Source organism: Staurois parvus, unplaced genomic scaffold (genome assembly GCF_062004578.1).
Source record: "Staurois parvus isolate SC_StPar_1 unplaced genomic scaffold, SC_StPar_1.0 ptg000155l, whole genome shotgun sequence".
Taxonomy (NCBI): Eukaryota; Metazoa; Chordata; class Amphibia; order Anura; family Ranidae; genus Staurois; species Staurois parvus.
In genome coordinates this window covers 8,974,667-8,991,726 of record NW_028317951.1, presented here as the reverse complement: position 1 = coordinate 8,991,726, position 17,060 = coordinate 8,974,667, and the positions used below count along the sequence as shown (strand labels likewise).

The 17,060-nt window shown below is 38.6% G+C and overlaps 1 protein-coding gene across 2 annotated transcripts in view; it reads left to right on the top strand.

The window, feature by feature from the left end:
• The window catches only part of SI (sucrase-isomaltase), a 302,245-nt gene that overhangs the window by 248,867 nt on the left and 36,318 nt on the right, over positions 1–17,060 (top strand). For both annotated transcript variants that reach the window (XM_089675454.1, XM_089675455.1), the window contains exons 57-59: positions 4,943–5,059; positions 5,986–6,070; positions 10,268–10,406. In XM_089675454.1, coding sequence (XP_089531580.1) covers positions 4,943–5,059; positions 5,986–6,070; positions 10,268–10,406 — 341 coding nt within the window. The remainder of the gene's footprint in view (positions 1–4,942; positions 5,060–5,985; positions 6,071–10,267; positions 10,407–17,060) is intronic.

The following is a 17,060-nucleotide window of genomic DNA, read 5'->3' as shown; positions in this document are numbered from 1 at the left end:
CTCCCTCCTAGATTGTAAGCTCGAAAGAGCAGGGCCCTCAATCCCCTCATGTTTTCCATTGTATTGGTATTGTTCTGTCACATGTTCTGTCCCCCTCTGTAATGTAGAGCGCTGAGTGAACTATTGGCGCTTTATAAATACTGTATAATAATAATAATAATACCAAAAGAAGGGAAGGATAATACACAGTGCTCTAGTTATAGGCCGATATCCCTACTAAATATAGATACCAAACTGTATGCAAAAGTGCTGGCAAATAGGCTGAAGGAGTTAATGCCGGAGTGGATCCATATGGACCAAGCGGGGTTTTTCCCTGGGAGAGAGGGCAGGGATAATGGATTAAGATTAATAATGCTTATACAAAAAAGTAAAAGAGAAAAATTCCCGGTATTGTTACTAGATGCTGAAAAACCGTTTGACAGAGTAGATTGGGGGTATATGTTGGATACACTGAAAGTCCTGGGGGTGGGCCCTAGAATGAGAATATAGATAGGGAAATTGTACAGTCAACCATTGGCTGCAATAAAGGTTAATGAGGAAACATCAGAAAGTTTTAAGATGAATAATGGGACACATCAGGGTTGTCCTTTGTCACCGCTGCCCTTTGTACTGTCCTTAGAATCCATTTTAGCGAAAATAAGGAAAAACATATATATTAAGGGAATTAGGATAGGAGAGACAGAGCATAAAGTTGCAGCGTATGCTGACGATATGCTCTTCTACGTAGGTAACCCAGGGATAACATTACCCAATTAATGAAGACACTGAAAGAATATGGGGAAATGTCTAATTTGAAAATTAATCCAACTAAAACAAAAATTTTGAATATAAATCTCCCAAGAGGAGAGAGAGAGGCCTTGCAAAGGGAATTTTATTTCTCTTGGAAGGAGAAAGAACTAAAATATTTGGGAATAAATTTGGCTGTCTCCTGGAAGAACCTATACAAAGTTAATTATATTCCATTATTAAAATGAAATTAAAGAGGAAATGAGAAAGTTCGAGATAGGTGGTATATCATGGATAGGACGAATAAAGTTAATTAAAACGGTAATCGTCCCAAAAATTTTATATAAATTCCAGATGATCAAAATAAAGCTTCCAGGATTGTATTTTAGGATAATGAAAAAAATTATGCTAAAGTTCATATGGAGAAATAAAAAACCTAAAATAAGTTATGATGTTCTAATTAGAGACAAAGAAAACAGGGGTTTAGGTGTACTTGACTTTAGAAGATATTATAATGCAGTATTGATAGCACGTATTTTTGATTGGACACCCAATTCACAGGGGAAAAGTTGGATAAATATAGAAAACACTTTAAGTAAAACACATTTGGATAGGGTAATATGGTTGCCACCTTACTTTCGTGGAGTGGAAGAAAGTACAAGTGTATCCACAAGAATTGTTTTGAGAGCTTGGGACACAATGCACGGACAGATGGGATGGGAATTTAACTCTATGTTGATGCCTATTGTAAATACCGATTTTTTTTCCACCAGGGGATGAAAAGATTTCAGGGAGATGGATTAGGAAGGGAGATGCCCAATTAAGAGATCTAATGAATGGTGAGGAAATTTGCCCCTATCAGAACTGAAGAGGAGGAGGGTGTTGCTCATTACAGTAGATGAGTGGTGGTATCTACAGATAAAACATTTTATAGAAAAACTTCCTAGGCCCTTAAGAAAGAAAGAACAATGGAACCCATTTGAAAATTTGTTTAATACATGGGGAGATGGGAAACATGGAATTTTGAAAATATATAAAATTCTCACTAAGTTAACAACAAAAATGGCATCGGCATACATGGAGAGATGGGAGAGGGAATTAGGAATACAAATAGAGGAGGATAAACAAAAAAAGATTTACAAGCTAACACACGGTAATGTGAGCATGAAAGAGGTAGAGATGAATTATAAATGTTTGGCGAGGTGGTACATGACACCAAATATAGTACACAAACAAAATAGGGATAAATCACCTTTATGTTGGAGGGGATGTGGGGAATGGCACAGTAGGTCACATTTGGTTGGAATGTCAAAAAATTCAAAAATTCTGGGAAGAAGTAATTCATTTGATACAAGAAATAACTGGGATAAAAATATTAAAGGAACCCAGTGTATGTCTCTTATATGGCACAGAGTTAACGGTTGACAGGTATAAAAATTCTGGGCTATGCTGAATTAATATAGTGCAAAAGGGTTTGATTACTAAATTCTGGATGGAACAAGAAGCACCAAAAATATCTGATTGGATTAGGAGGGTAGACCAGATATCAAAGAACCAGCAAACACAAATGCTCCTGCGCTTGGGGATGGACTCGATGCTACAACCACATTAAGAATGTCCTGGAACATGCACACCTTGCTGCCCTCAAATGGACCGGGGGAATCCAAATATACTGAATGGGGAAAGAACAAAAAGAGGGCGCACAGGCCTAGTGCATTACCATAAAAAATGTTTAATAAAAAATAAAGTAGGTGTTGTACTCACAAACGACAATATAGTCAAGGCACATCATAAAAGAACAGCTGGATCAACACCGCGCTGAGTAACAGTCCGCAATTGGGAGTTTAGGGGGCTCTGAGGAAGAGGCAAGTCCTCGAAACGCGTCAGCCTTTTGGATGTCTAAACTCCCAATTGCGGACTGTTACTCAGCGCGGTGTTGATCCAGCTGTTCTTTTATGATGTGCCTTGACTATATTGTCGTTTGTGAGTACAACACCTACTTTATTTTTTATTAAACATTTTTTATGGTAATGCACTAGGCCTGTGCGCCCTCTTTTTGTTCTTTCCCCATTCGGTAGACCAGATATATAGGATGGAAGAACTGTACTATATAGACGAGGATAAAGTGGAGTGTTTCCGTGAGAACTGGAAATACTGGGAGGCGTTTAAGAAGGTTAAGTTAATTGAAATTGTATAGAGGGAAAATATATGTATTCCCCAGGACTCCAAAAAGAGAGAGAAAAGATGCTGAGAGGTGGGGGTGGGTGGTAGGGGTAAGGTAAAGGTTGGAATAGCGTGGGGGGAAAGGGGAGTTTTGTATTTTTTGTATGTTGGGGGAAAATAATGGAATAATGTTATGTTGAAATTTTAACTGATGGAAGAGATAAAATGAAAAATTCAATAAAATATTAATGGAAAAAAAAAGAGAATATGTATGTGTGCACAATTATTGGGCAACTATTGGTGTGCTGAAGTATTATGCAGCTAATTGAAAAATGAAACATTTCCTATCTCACTTGTTTATTTTCATCTGTTAATGTAAACAGATCAGTAATCATAAACAAACAACCCACAATTTACAAATAAGCATTTCTGACATTTCAAACAAAAAAAAAATCAGCGACCAATATAGCCACCCTTATAGAGATGTCCCCGTACTATCTGTCAGATTTGAAAACAGCGTGGCCATGTGGGGCTCCGCCCACACAGCTGCATCACTCATTCACGGAGTTCTGTGAATGAGTCCCTACAAGTCCAGGCAGCCTTTGTGACTGTCAGCTTGTAATTTTCAATGAACTATCATGGCGCCGTGGATACTTTTGGCATTATAGTGTGTGTATATATATATATATATATATATATATATATATATATATTGCCAAAAGTATTGGGACACCCCTCCAAATCATTAGATTTAGGTGTTCCAATCACCTCCATGGCCACAGGTGTATAACATCAAGCACCTAGGCATGCAGACTGCTTCTACAAACATTTGTGAAAGAATAGGTCGATCTCAGGAGCTCAGTGAATTCAATTGTGGTACCATGGTTTGCCACCTGTCCAATAAGTCCATCCGTGAAATTTCCTTGCTACTAAATATTCTAGTCAACTGTTAGTGGTATTATAACAAAGTGGAAGCAACTGGGAACAACAGCAACTCAGCCACAAAGTGGTAGGCCATGTAAAATGACAGAGCATGCTGAAGCGCACACTGTGCAGAAGTCATCAACTGTCTGCAGAGTCAATAGCTAAAGACCTCCAAACTTCATGTGGCCTTCAGATTAGTACAACAACAGTGCACAGATAGCTTCATGGAATGGGATTCCATGGCAGAGCAGCTGCATCCAAGTCTTACATCACCAAGTGCAATGCAAAGCATTGAATACAGTGGTGTAAAGCACACTGCCACTGGACTCTAGAGCAGTGGAGATGTGTTCTCTGGAGTGTTGAATCACACTTCTCTCTCTAGCAATCAGATGGATGTGTTTGGGTTTGGCAGTTGCCCAATAAAATGGTACTTGCCTGACTGCATTGTCCAAGTATAAAATTTGTTGGAGGGGGGATTATGGTATGGGGTTGATTTTCAGGGGTTGGGCTTGGCCCCTTAGTTCCAGTGAAGGGAACTCCTAAGGTGTCAGCATACCAAGACATTTTGGACAATCTCCTGCTCCCAACTTTGTGGGAACAGTTTGGGGATGACCACTTCCTGTTCCAACAAGACTGTGCACCAGTGCACAAGGCAAGGTTCATAAAGATATGAATAAGTGAGTTTGGGGTGGAGGAACTTGATTGGCCTGCACAGAGTCCTGACCTCAACCTGATAGAACACCTTTGGGATGAATTAGAGTGGAGACTGCGAACCAGGCCTTCTCATCCGACATCAGTGCCTGACCTCACAAATGGCCAAACATTTCCATAGACACACCCCTAAATCTTGTGAACAGCCTTCCCAAAAGAGTTGAAGCTGTTATAGATGCAAAGATTGGGCCAACTCAATATTGAACCCTACGGACTAAGACTGGGATGCCATTATAGTTCAAGTGCGTGTAAAAGCAGGCAACCCAATACTTTTGGCAATATAGTGTGTATGTGTATATATATATATGTATATATATGTTAGAAGATTCTTCTCCTTTTTCAAAGAGATTTGTAACCTACATTACATATTGTGTATATCGAATAGGTTTAGGGTAATGATTTTTTTTGTTGTTTTTAGCGATTTAGAGCCCACACAGCATTCCCAGATTTTTTCAAAAATGTCACTGCAGAATGGTGGAAACAAGAAGTGCGAGAATTCCGAGAAAAATATATTCGGTTTGATGGAATATGGATTGTAAGTCTTGATTTTATTTAGTATACAGGTATTTGCATTGTTTGATAATACGATTAAAGGAATTCCCTAGCAATGCTTATCAAATTCGTTTTCAAAGTCAGAAGGCTGTTGGGTTGTTCCATAGTAATGGATATTTATCACTGTTGATCGCTCACTCCACCAGAAAAGCAGTCTATTTTCAGAACCCCATAGTAGTTCAGCAGAAGTTGCAGAAAGCAGAGGTAGATAATGCACAGATATATTCTTTAATACTCATGAAACTAGAGCTTCATATGGCTTATTCTGTGCATGCTTTTAAACTAAGAAACCAGAGCTAAACATGTAAAAGTTTGATTCTCTTTGTTATTACTTATAAAATGTAGCAATTATCCAGTAAGTTTGGCTGCTTCATTCAGGTTTACAAATCATATGTGCTAGATTTCCGAGGTGCACTTATCACTAGAAATTATGGAAATTCAGTTTCTTTTTTTTTTTTTACTTTATATAGCAATGTTATAATTATTGTAGAAAATGTTGATGTGATTGAAAGTAGATAGGAAGTAGCATCAGTCACTGTTTTTGCTTGCCCAGTAAAAAAAAAAATGTGCACCTTACCATCAATCCATCCATCCAAGTCAATGATAAATCAGTACACTTGAAATGGAACACTGATGTGGTGTTATGCATGTGTTACACATATTTAATAGTTTTGACTTACTAAACAAGTAGAGGCTGTTCCCTTAGCAAAGTGAATGTTCACTTTGTAAAAGTAAATTCTAATGAATGTGGGAATCTTATTCAGCAACACTTACTTTGCTAAATGAATATCCTCTACTCTTTAAGAAGTTCAAATAGATTGATATTCTATGTATATTTTGCATATATTTCTGAATGGGAGCTCCTATGTTCTAGTGAGTTTATGTATTTTTTGTATATTTTGTTTACAGGACATGAATGAACCAGCAAGCTTTGTTCATGGATCAGTCACTGGTTGCCGAAACCAAACCTTGAATTTCCCCCCTTACATGCCATGTAAAATCTTTGTTTTCATATTGGATATTTAGTTTGCACTTGCTTTAAATATCTTACCTGTTAGTGATCTGGCAGTAGCCATCACCTGAGCAAAATCTTATGTGAATGGGGTAGACTGCAACAAGCCTGCTCTCCTTGTTAGAAAAGAGAGGGCATGGGATGGATTAAAAACCTTGTGTGATTGTTGTTCATTTTCCACTGGATTAGCCAGCACTGGAACTCCACCCTTGATCCTCCATTGCTCTTCTGTTATGGCTGCATGTGATCCAAGAGGCAAGGTGACTGTCTGGACTGACTGTTCTTTATGTTTATAACTCTATGCCTGTGGCTTTGGTGCATACAGTGGATATAAAAAGTCTACACACCCCTGTTAAAATGTCAGGTTTGTGTAATGTAAAAAAATGAGACAAAGATAAATCATTTTAGAACTTTATCCACCTTTAATGTGACCTATAAACTGTACAACTCAATTGAAAAACAAACTGAAATCTTTTAGGGGGGGAGTAAACAAAAAAACTAAAATAATGCGGTTGCATAAGTGTGCACACCCTCTTATAACTGGGGATGTAGCTGTGTTCAGAATTAAACAATCACATTCAAAATCCTGTTAACCTCCCTAGTGGTCTGATTATGTCAGTATTTCTGTGCTCAAAGCGGTACATTTTTTTGCATGGAAATATGTTGTTTTTTAATTGTAATTTTTAGGAATAACTCACTGAAATCTGTCCGAACAAGAGTCTAGTAAACATCCCGGGTATGTTAAAATTTGAAACACAAAATCATAAATTATAATTTAATAAATTATCATAAAAAATAATAATATAATATTAATACATTTATTTCAATAATATAATCAAACCAAAAACACTGAAATTTGAAATAGAGTGCAAAGTTCGCAGATCACTGAGCAAAGTCGCAAAATCCTTTTCAGTGTCTGATGACGAATTTCCCCACGAATCATTATCACTCAATTCTGTAAGTAGTTCTAATTTACTATCGCTGTTCTCTAGCTGGTCTAAAACCGCTTTTGACATAAAGGAATGCTTTTTGGACGCCATGGACATTTCTCATTTTACAGGCAGAAAAAACTGTAAAAATGCAGGCAGGGTACAGGACAAAGCACTCAGGACAAAATGTATGTGAAATGCTTTGATACAGTATTGTTATATTGTGTGATTTTAGTGTATTTAGTGAATGGCACTTTTTTACATTTTTAAATTTCCCCCCAGTTCCGTCCCCTTACGTCCCGACATCGCAGGGAATGGGACCCGGAAGACAGATGCCAGCATCGGCCGGAGGAGATGGCCGGGGACGCTGCAGGGGGGACATCGCGGGAGCGAAGGACAAGGTAAGTGCAGAAGGGTTCCCGGAGCAACGCTGCAGGGTAATCCCGAGTGTAGCTCGGGGTTACCGCATGTGGTGCTGAAACTTTACCCCTAGCTACACTCGGGAATACCACCAGGGGGGTTAAGTATTGGTCAGTATACACCTGCCATCATTTAAAGTTCCTCTTATTAACCCCAAATAAAGTTCAGCTGTTCTAGTCGGTTTTTCCTGACAATTTGTTTAGTTGCATCCTACAGCAAAAGCCATGGTGCGCAGAGAGCTTCCAAAGCATCAGAGGGATCTCATTGTTAAAAAGTATCAGTCAGGTGAAGGGTACAAATGAATTTCCAGGGCATTAGATACACCATGGAACACAGTGAAGACAGTCATCATCAAGTGAAGAAAATATGGCGCAACAGTGACATTACCAAGAACTGAACGTCCCTCCAAAATTGATGAAAAGATGAGAAGTAAACTGGTCTGGGAGGCTGCCAAGAGGCCTACAGCAACAATAAAGGAGCTGCAGAAATATCTGACAAGTACTGGCTGTGTGGTACATGTGACAACAATCTCCGGTATTCTTCATATGTCTTGGCTGTTGGGTACAGTAGCAAGACGAAAGCCTTTTCTTATGAAAAAAACATGCAAGCCCGGCTAAATTTAGCAAAAACACATCTGAAGTCTCCCGAAAGCATGTGGGAAAATCTGTTATGGTCTGATGAAACCAAGGTTGACCTTTTTGGCCATAATTCCAAAAGATATGTTTGGCATAAAAACAACACTTCACATCACCAAAAGAACACCATGCCCAGAGTGAAGCATGGTGGTGGCAGCAACATGCTTGGGGCTGTTTTTCTTCTTCTGGAACAGTTCCAAATACCAGTCAATATTGACAAAAACCTTCAGGCTTCTGCTAGAAAGCTGAACATGAAGAAGAACTTCATCTTACAGCATGACAACAACCCAAAGCATACATCCAAATCAACAAAGGAATGGTTTCACCAGAAGAAGATGTAAGTTTTAGAATGGCCCAGCCAGAGCCCAGGCCTGAATCCGATCGCAAATCTGTGGGGTGATCTGAAGAGGGCTATGCACAGGAGATACAAAAACACTCCAAATCTGTCAGATTGCGACGGCAAGGAAGAGTTGGCAAATATTGTCAAGTCAAGATGTGCCATGCTGATAAACACATACCCAAAAAAGACTGAGTGCTGTAATAAAATCAAAAGGTGCTTCAACAAAGTATTAGTTTAAGGGTGTGCACACTTATGCAACCATATTTTTTTAATTTTTTATTTTTGCTTCCCTTCACCTTAAAGCATTCAGTTTGTCATTCGGGTTGTACAGTTTTATAGCTTACATTAAAGGTGTAAAAAGTTCTGAAATTATTTACCTTTGTCTCATTTTTCACATCACAGGAACCAGACATTTTAACAGGGGTGTGTAGACTTTTTATATCCAATGTATATATACTGCGTGTAATCAAAACAGTAAAACATTAACGAGCGCTTGGAGATGAATAGTAAGCAGCTGGCATAAAGGTACAAACCCCAAACCTTCACAATATAGATAATAAAAACATATGCAGCGCTAAAAAAGACTCATAAATACATCATGCGTTTGATAAAATTAAAATTAAAAATAAGTGGTGGCTAAAGTGCTTAAAGTGAAAACAACGTCCTCAGGTGATATATCAATCGTCCCAGTAATAGATGCAAATGCTGTCGACTCCGTGCTCATAGGTGGGTAAACTTTATGCACTCACTAGAAAGCGCATTGTATGCGCATTTGAGTTGTCAGACCACTCCTGGTACTAGAAGGCTGAGGCAATGTAGATCATCTAGCAGGCTGTCACTCTGATGGAGATGCTCCTTCCTCTAACCAGCAGGAGGGCTGACAACTCAAATGCGCATACAATGCGCTTTCTGGTGAGTGCATAAAGTTTATCCACCTATGAGCACGGAGTCGACAACATTGTTTTCACTTTAAGCACTTTAGCCACCACTTATTTTTAATTTTAATTTTATCAAACGCATGATGTATTTATGAGTCTTTTTTAGCGCTGCATATGTTTTTATTATGTATACTGTGTATGTTTAGGTGTGTACATCTTCCAGCATGTTGTGAAAGAGAGCTTGAGGCTGCTATCAGTATTTTAACATTTTTCTGAAAATCAAAATATAGAAATGGTTTGATACTGTATGGCTTGTATAAATGTATTCTCCAAAATGCATACATGAATGTTCAGCAGGTATTTAAAGAAGAATTTGGCAAATATTGTATCTTAAAAAATTTAAGTTTAGGGGTGATCATATATAGAAACTAATTTACTAAAATAGTTGAGTGAATCTATCAAAGTGAAAGGTAAAATTCTGTTCAACTATCCAATCATTGGCATGCAAGGATCCTGTTTTTTTGCTGTTTATTTATTTATGATTACATGATTGGGTATTGAAATGTGATATAAAAGTCAACAGTATCTACAGATTTGGGCTTCATGCACACTAGCTTATGTTTAAGCTCTTAGCAGTTGGTTATGAGTGTTTTTTTTTCTTTTTTGCCCCTAGAAGCAAATAGTGTTAAATTATGTGTCCATGCACAGTATTGTAGGCTAGAAGTTTTTTTTTTTATACAAGCTTCAGCTTCTAGAAGCAGAAAAAACACCTTTTTTGCCTTTTGGACATCTGTTCTGGTAATAGCCATCTACAAGGAGAGAGATTTCCTCTCAGTTTCTGATGTGCCTTTGGAACAAGGGTTAAAACTTATCTCTACTGAACCTAAAACAAACTAACTTTAGTAAGCTTAAGTAAGTGTTGATGTAAAATAATAGAAGTAAATACAGATATTGGCTCAACATTTGTTGTTTTGCAGTTTTGGACTCAAAAAATATGGGATTAAATCACAAGACAATATGCATGGACAGTCAACAATTCCTTCCTGATGGCACCCCAGTGAGGCACTACGATGTGCACAATCTGTATGGATGGTCACATGCACGGCCAACACTTGAGTAAGTCAAATTAGTTTAATTTTATCAATAATCCTATTTATGCTTCTTTGTATTCTTTTTTTATTTTTAATTATTTGTGATCTTTGCCTTCCTATTTCTCATTTAAGTTCAGCCCACCATCACTGCCACCAACAGAAGTACCTGTTAATTGTTAGAATTAAAGTAAATCTGTTGAGAAATATAATTAGTAAAATGCCCATGAAAAAATGAAAAATCTGGGAATACTCACCTTTCTCATTGTCCATGGCTCCCCAAAAATTAGCAGATCCAGAGATGTATTCACCTGATATTTTTTTTTTATTATCTTTAACCACTTTACAGCCGTGCTATAGCCGAATGTCGGCTACAGCACGGTAGTCCAGTTCTGGGAGGGTGTCATATGACATCCTCCTAGAATGTTTCCCCCCCCGCATGCCCCCAGCAGCACGCACCAGGCGCTTTCTGTGATCGCTGCGTCATTTGGACACGGCTGACCACATGACATGGTAAAAAGCCAATTACAGCTGCCTTTTTCCACCTGATCAGCTGGGTCCTATCACAGCTGACCACTGTGTAAATAAACGTACCGGCTATCAGCAGTACTTTCAGTAACTGGCAACTGTCAAAGCAGACATCTGCACTGATAATCAGGGCAGCCCCAATAGTGGCCAACAGTGTTGCCCATCAGTGCCAAACAGGGATGCCCATCAATGCTTAGCAGTGTTGCCTAACAGTGCTACCCATAAGTGCCAAACAGTGCTGCCCATTAGTTCCCAACAGTGCTGCCCCGAAATGCTACCAATCTGTGCCCATCAGTGCCGTCAGTCAGTTCCCTTCAGTGCTACCTATTAATGCCCTTCAGTGCTGCCTATCAGTGCCCATCATTGACGCCTATCAGTGCCCATCAGTACCTCATATCAGTGTAGCATCATTAGTGCCTACTCATCAATGCCTACCAGTGCCGCCTCATCAGTGCTGCCTCATCAGTGCAGCCTATCAGCACTCATCAGTGCTGCCTTACAGTGCCCATCAGTGCTGCCTAATATTGCAGCCTCAATTTTATAATAGAAACAAAGAAAACCTTTTTTTTTCAAAAAGTTTGCTGTTTTTTCTTTTATAGTGCAAAAATAAAAAACCCAGTGGTGATTAAATACCACCAAAAGAAAGCTCTATTTGTGTGAAAAAAATGCTAAATATATATATGGGTACAGGTAATTATCTTCATATGCTGTGTTAAAGCTACTTGTGTTTGTGGCAAGTTTATTTTACTAAATTCTATATACTTTCAGTTTGCTATTTTTTGCTATATGTTGCTTAAGCATTTGTGAGTATGCTACACATGAATAATGAAACACGTTAATTGAAGTACACAGTATTGTATGTGTAGTATGCCCTGTACTTTTGCCTTACTGCTGCTCCCCTATCATACAGCAACTGTACTAACTGCTGTTATCAAAAATGGATCTCTTAGCACAGTGTGGTTCGTTTGCTAAAGGCAAAAGTCTGTTCATTTTCCAAGGGAAGTCAGTCATCTCATCCAATGATGTACATCCACATCAATTACAACCTACAGGTGCAATGAGTCTGACCCTTCCCCTGTAGATATTTACCCATTATCATTTCCATCGCTACCACCGATGCTCAGCAGATGTTTGTAAAAAAATAAATAAAAATAAACAACTTTCATTTTACAGCAATTTCATGTATGGCTTCACAAAGCTTGGTATTTAAAGGATCAGTGTATTTTTAACGTTGTAAAAAAACAAAACCTCAGCGCTCAGGACTTCCTATTTACCATACAAAACCCCGTGAGATGCAGCTGTGCACAGGTACAAAGGACCAAAAACTTTTAACAATGAAAACCAGCGCAAACCCACATGATCAATTACATTACTCAGTGTAAAAAAACATAAATGTGCTAATAAAATTATATATAATAAATTATATATAAATTATGTTGATACAAAAATATATATATATAAAATTATGAGTCCAGTGAAAAAACAAAGTGACAAAAAATCAAAGTGACAAAAAATCAGAGAAATCCCAGAAAATATATATATATATATATATAATTAAAGTCCCGTGACAAAATTAATCAAATTAATTTATAATATATTTTCCATTTGATTCTTCCGTGTTACGGATCCCTTCACCATCCACCAGTGCAGAAATCAACATTAACCGCACTCACCAGATAATGGTGAGTCACACGCCTTTCAGGATTGTTAAGGGCTCCTGGACCCCCTTTACTTTCTCTGAGACCTCCAAGTGCTGTTTCCTCTCATGTCTAGGTACCTCTTCTGCTTACTCCTCTCACCGAATCCCCCAAAGGAAAATCAGGAAGAAGAAAAGACCATAGCGTGATACCGCAGTAACTTCTCCTTAAATTAATCTCTCCAGACCACTCACATTCTTTTGCGGGATATAGCCCGCTTTTTATTCAAAACAACAGCGATTCTCTTCAAAATTAATCCACTTTTCATGTACATCGATTATATAAGGATTATATAAGGACCCCACAGTTTAGTGTGCAGCAGGATGGCAGACCTCAGCTACAGACTCTTCTCCTTAGACTAAGATGGCCCCTTGGAACGCACCGCTCGGCGTGCGCTCCACTCACCGGAAATGACGTCAGACGACGGACCAGGCAACCGGAAGTGCGTCAACGCGTTTCGCCCCACCCACAGGGCGTTATCAAGACCTTGATAACGCCCTGTGGGTGGGGCGAAACGCGTTGACGCACTTCCGGTTGCCTGGTCCGTCGTCTGACGTCATTTCCGGTGAGTGGAGCGCACGCCGAGCGGTGCGTTCCAAGGGGCCATCTTAGTCTAAGGAGAAGAGTCTGTAGCTGAGGTCTGCCATCCTGCTGCACACTAAACTGTGGGGTCCTTATATAATCCTTATATAATCGATGTACATGAAAAGTGGATTAATTTTGAAGAGAATCGCTGTTGTTTTGAATAAAAAGCGGGCTATATCCCGCAAAAGAATGTGAGTGGTCTGGAGAGATTAATTTAAGGAGAAGTTACTGCGGTATCACGCTATGGTCTTTTCTTCTTCCTGATTTTCCTTTGGGGGATTCGGTGAGAGGAGTAAGCAGAAGAGGTACCTAGACATGAGAGGAAACAGCACTTGGAGGTCTCAGAGAAAGTAAAGGGGGTCCAGGAGCCCTTAACAATCCTGAAAGGCGTGTGACTCACCATTATCTGGTGAGTGCGGTTAATGTTGATTTCTGCACTGGTGGATGGTGAAGGGATCCGTAACACGGAAGAATCAAATGGAAAATATATTATAAATTAATTTGATTAATTTTGTCACGGGACTTTAATTATATATATATATATATATTTTCTGGGATTTCTCTGATTTTTTGTCACTTTGATTTTTTGTCACTTTATTTTTAACGTTGCCTTTTAAGCCAATTAAAAGACCCTAGAAATGCAGTAGTTGCTCCTGCATGGATGCTGCGATAAGCTGGGTTGAGGTCTATAGGTATATGATGATAGGAATTGGAGAACCTTCCAATGCATTCTACTCTGTTACTGACATACACATAGAACTGTTTTGTTTGGTTATGCATGTATCCTGACACTATCTTGCTGTCTGTGTAAAAATGAAGAGAGCCTATTTCAAAGTCTATTTTATAAGCTTACCAATTCCAATGGCTAATACGGCTGCACAACGTTCAAGACTTGGAATAGTATGTGCTGGTTTTGCAGTCAGCTTGGTCTTACTGTGGACAAAACCAACACTTTGTCTCTTGGATCTATAACTTTGAGTTAGGCTCCCACAGCTATTGTATCAATTGAAGCATCAGAGGTAACATTGATCTCTCTTCTGGTGGCACTTGTTAGGGATGCAGAAATGTAAGAGCATGGTATCTGAAGTGTTTGAGTGCTTTCAGGAACTCTTTCCATGATTTTCATCTTTGTTGTTTCTCTGTGAGTAATGGGGTATCCCAATCTGTGTTTTCAAAACTAAGCTGTCTTAGAAATATCTTACCCTGAATGGTAAAGGGCGCTATGAAACCCAGAGAATCATGGGTGCTATTTACAGCAGACAGAATTCCTTGTTTTGTGGAGGGCTTGTTGTGTAAGGAAAAGATCCATTCCTAGATTGAATCTCTTTTCACTAACAGTATGATCATCAGGAGGAAAGGCTTTCATTACTTTGTCACTGTTAGAGACAATTTTGTGAAGTCTGAGGTTGGCATACCCTGAGTTCTCTTAAGATAAATTGCTTCTTCTGTAGGCAGAGATTTAAGCCAGTTGTTTGAGCCCTTCTCCACAGACATCTGAACATGTAGAGAAAACTGGAGTATGAGGCACTGCTTGGTGTTTGCTCATCCGCACCATGCTTTGCCGTAAGAAGGCTATGGACAGAGTGGGATGAAGCGTTTGCACATGATCATCACTGTCATATTCCATGCACTTATTAGTGGCCTTACAGTCTTTAGCATGGTGTTCTGTGTAAGTACAGCATTTGAAGCAAACCCCAAATTTCTTTAAAATCTCTTTGCATTCTTATGAAGGTTTATTTCTAAAGTCAATACATGTCCTAAGCCAGTATGGTCTGTTATGTATGAGGACATTGGTGATTTGGGTTCTTGATTTTCTTTTCTGATCAGTCTTTTCAGGGACTGGAGTTCATTTGGGTAGAATATCAGTCCTTTTCACAGACCCTGGACCTCTCACATCTCTACGTGTAATGTGTGGGTTTACAAACCTTGGAGAAATTGGACTGAGAGGGTTGAACTTCCCAAAGGAGAAACTTGTATCATTCTTAGTTATCCTAATGAACTCACTGAAGTCAGAAAAGGAAGGAGAGGAAACTTTATTTTCTTCCTTATAACTTCAGTTGAAGCTCCAACAGAAGGTCACTGTGCTTTTGAAATTTCAGGATGCTTCTGCCAGATATTTGTGGAAAGGTTTGCAACCTTTTAAATAAAGCATCCTCAATGACCTCTGGGCTGCCGACGGTATGTTCAGGTCTGTCCCAAGCATCATTAAGACCTGCAGTAGGGTTGTCAATATGAACAGCTTTGAGTCTTTTGATACATTCAGCACATAGAGAACCCAGCCTTCTGTGTCACTTGATTGAGAAGGTATTATAAGCAGAAATCATAATGGCATGTGGCAATGCAAGCAGCTTCTTCTGAATACATGTATATGTATTTAGTAAAATAATGCACACATTGATTTGTATGACAGTCCCAGACTAAAACACTGGATAATTGCTCTCTGATAGGCTGTATCAGTTAGAAAAACACTGGATTATTGCTCTCTGATAGGCTGTAACCTGCTGTGATTAGCTTGCAGGCATGCACAGACTTGTTTGATAATGAATGCACTGTCCTAAACTGCTGTATATGCAGAGTGATATCACATTTCATAATGTATTCCAGATCTATAGATTATTTTTTTGACTGGATCTATAAAAGATTCCTTGACTGGAGCTAAATGAGATTATTTTGACTGTTCTGCTTCAGTAACCTACAACTGAAAGTGTGATCTCTATAACTGATCCAGTTATGGTGAGATAGCTTAATGTACATTCTAGTAGCTTGGCAGACAGTGACTCAATCCAAATGACATCTTGCAGATCATCGAAAGCTTTAATCCAAAAACTTTTGTAGATAATAACAGATGAACATCAGATAGGTCAAAAAAATCATAGTGTGTTTAGCTCCAGCACACATGATGAATGAAGACTAAAGCATGAAAAAGAAAGGCAGGACTAACTACATAGAGCATCCCCTAGCTATGTTTTAAAGAAAGAACAAATTATTTAAAGGCAAACAAACATCAATGCATGTGTAACATGATAATGCATTATGCTGAACACAGACATATAGGGGTTTATTTACTAAAGCTGGAGAGTCCAAAATCAGACTCCCTTCTGCATAGAAACCAATCAGCTTCTAACCTCAGCTTGTTCAATGAAGCTTTGGCAATGAAACCTGGAAGCTGATTGGTTTCTATGCAGAAGGGAGTCTGATTTTGGACTCTCCAGCTTTAGTAAATAAACCCCATAGTATCCAAGGACATGTATTCTTCCCTGTGGAATATGTGGAAAGACCCTCTCCTTTCACTGATTTTTAACAGGCTGCTAGTTGTGGCTACATGGAAAATCTGCCACTCCCAAAAGCATAAGCACACACTGGTGAGTCTTGTTGCCCATGACAATGAGCCCTAAGATGTTCAGGTAAATCTTCATAATCATTTTGAAAATTACAATGATCATTCATCACACGCTTTCATAAGTGTCTGACATCTTTGGATCTTATTGGAGTATTTAAATGTCTGAAAAGCTGTTTAGAGCTATTTGACTTGTATCTATCTACTTACATAACAAATCCAAAATTCCCAGTATCTTTTCCAGAATAAATTTATCTTCCTGATTGCTTAAAAAAGGCATAATTAGATTTCAGCTATATTTAATCAATCCAATCATGAAATAATAAAATCTTGCAGCCTACAAGTAAATTATATTATGACAAAGTGTTCGACCATCATATCTCATCACATTATGTAATCCCAACTTACAGTCAAATATTGGTACTCTTAGAGTGTTCTCCTGGTAAAACAACCTCCTGATTACCTTCTGATTACTTCAAGTAATCAAAACAATCAATCACTAAAACATTTTGCCTCAGGTAGTGTGATAATTAGA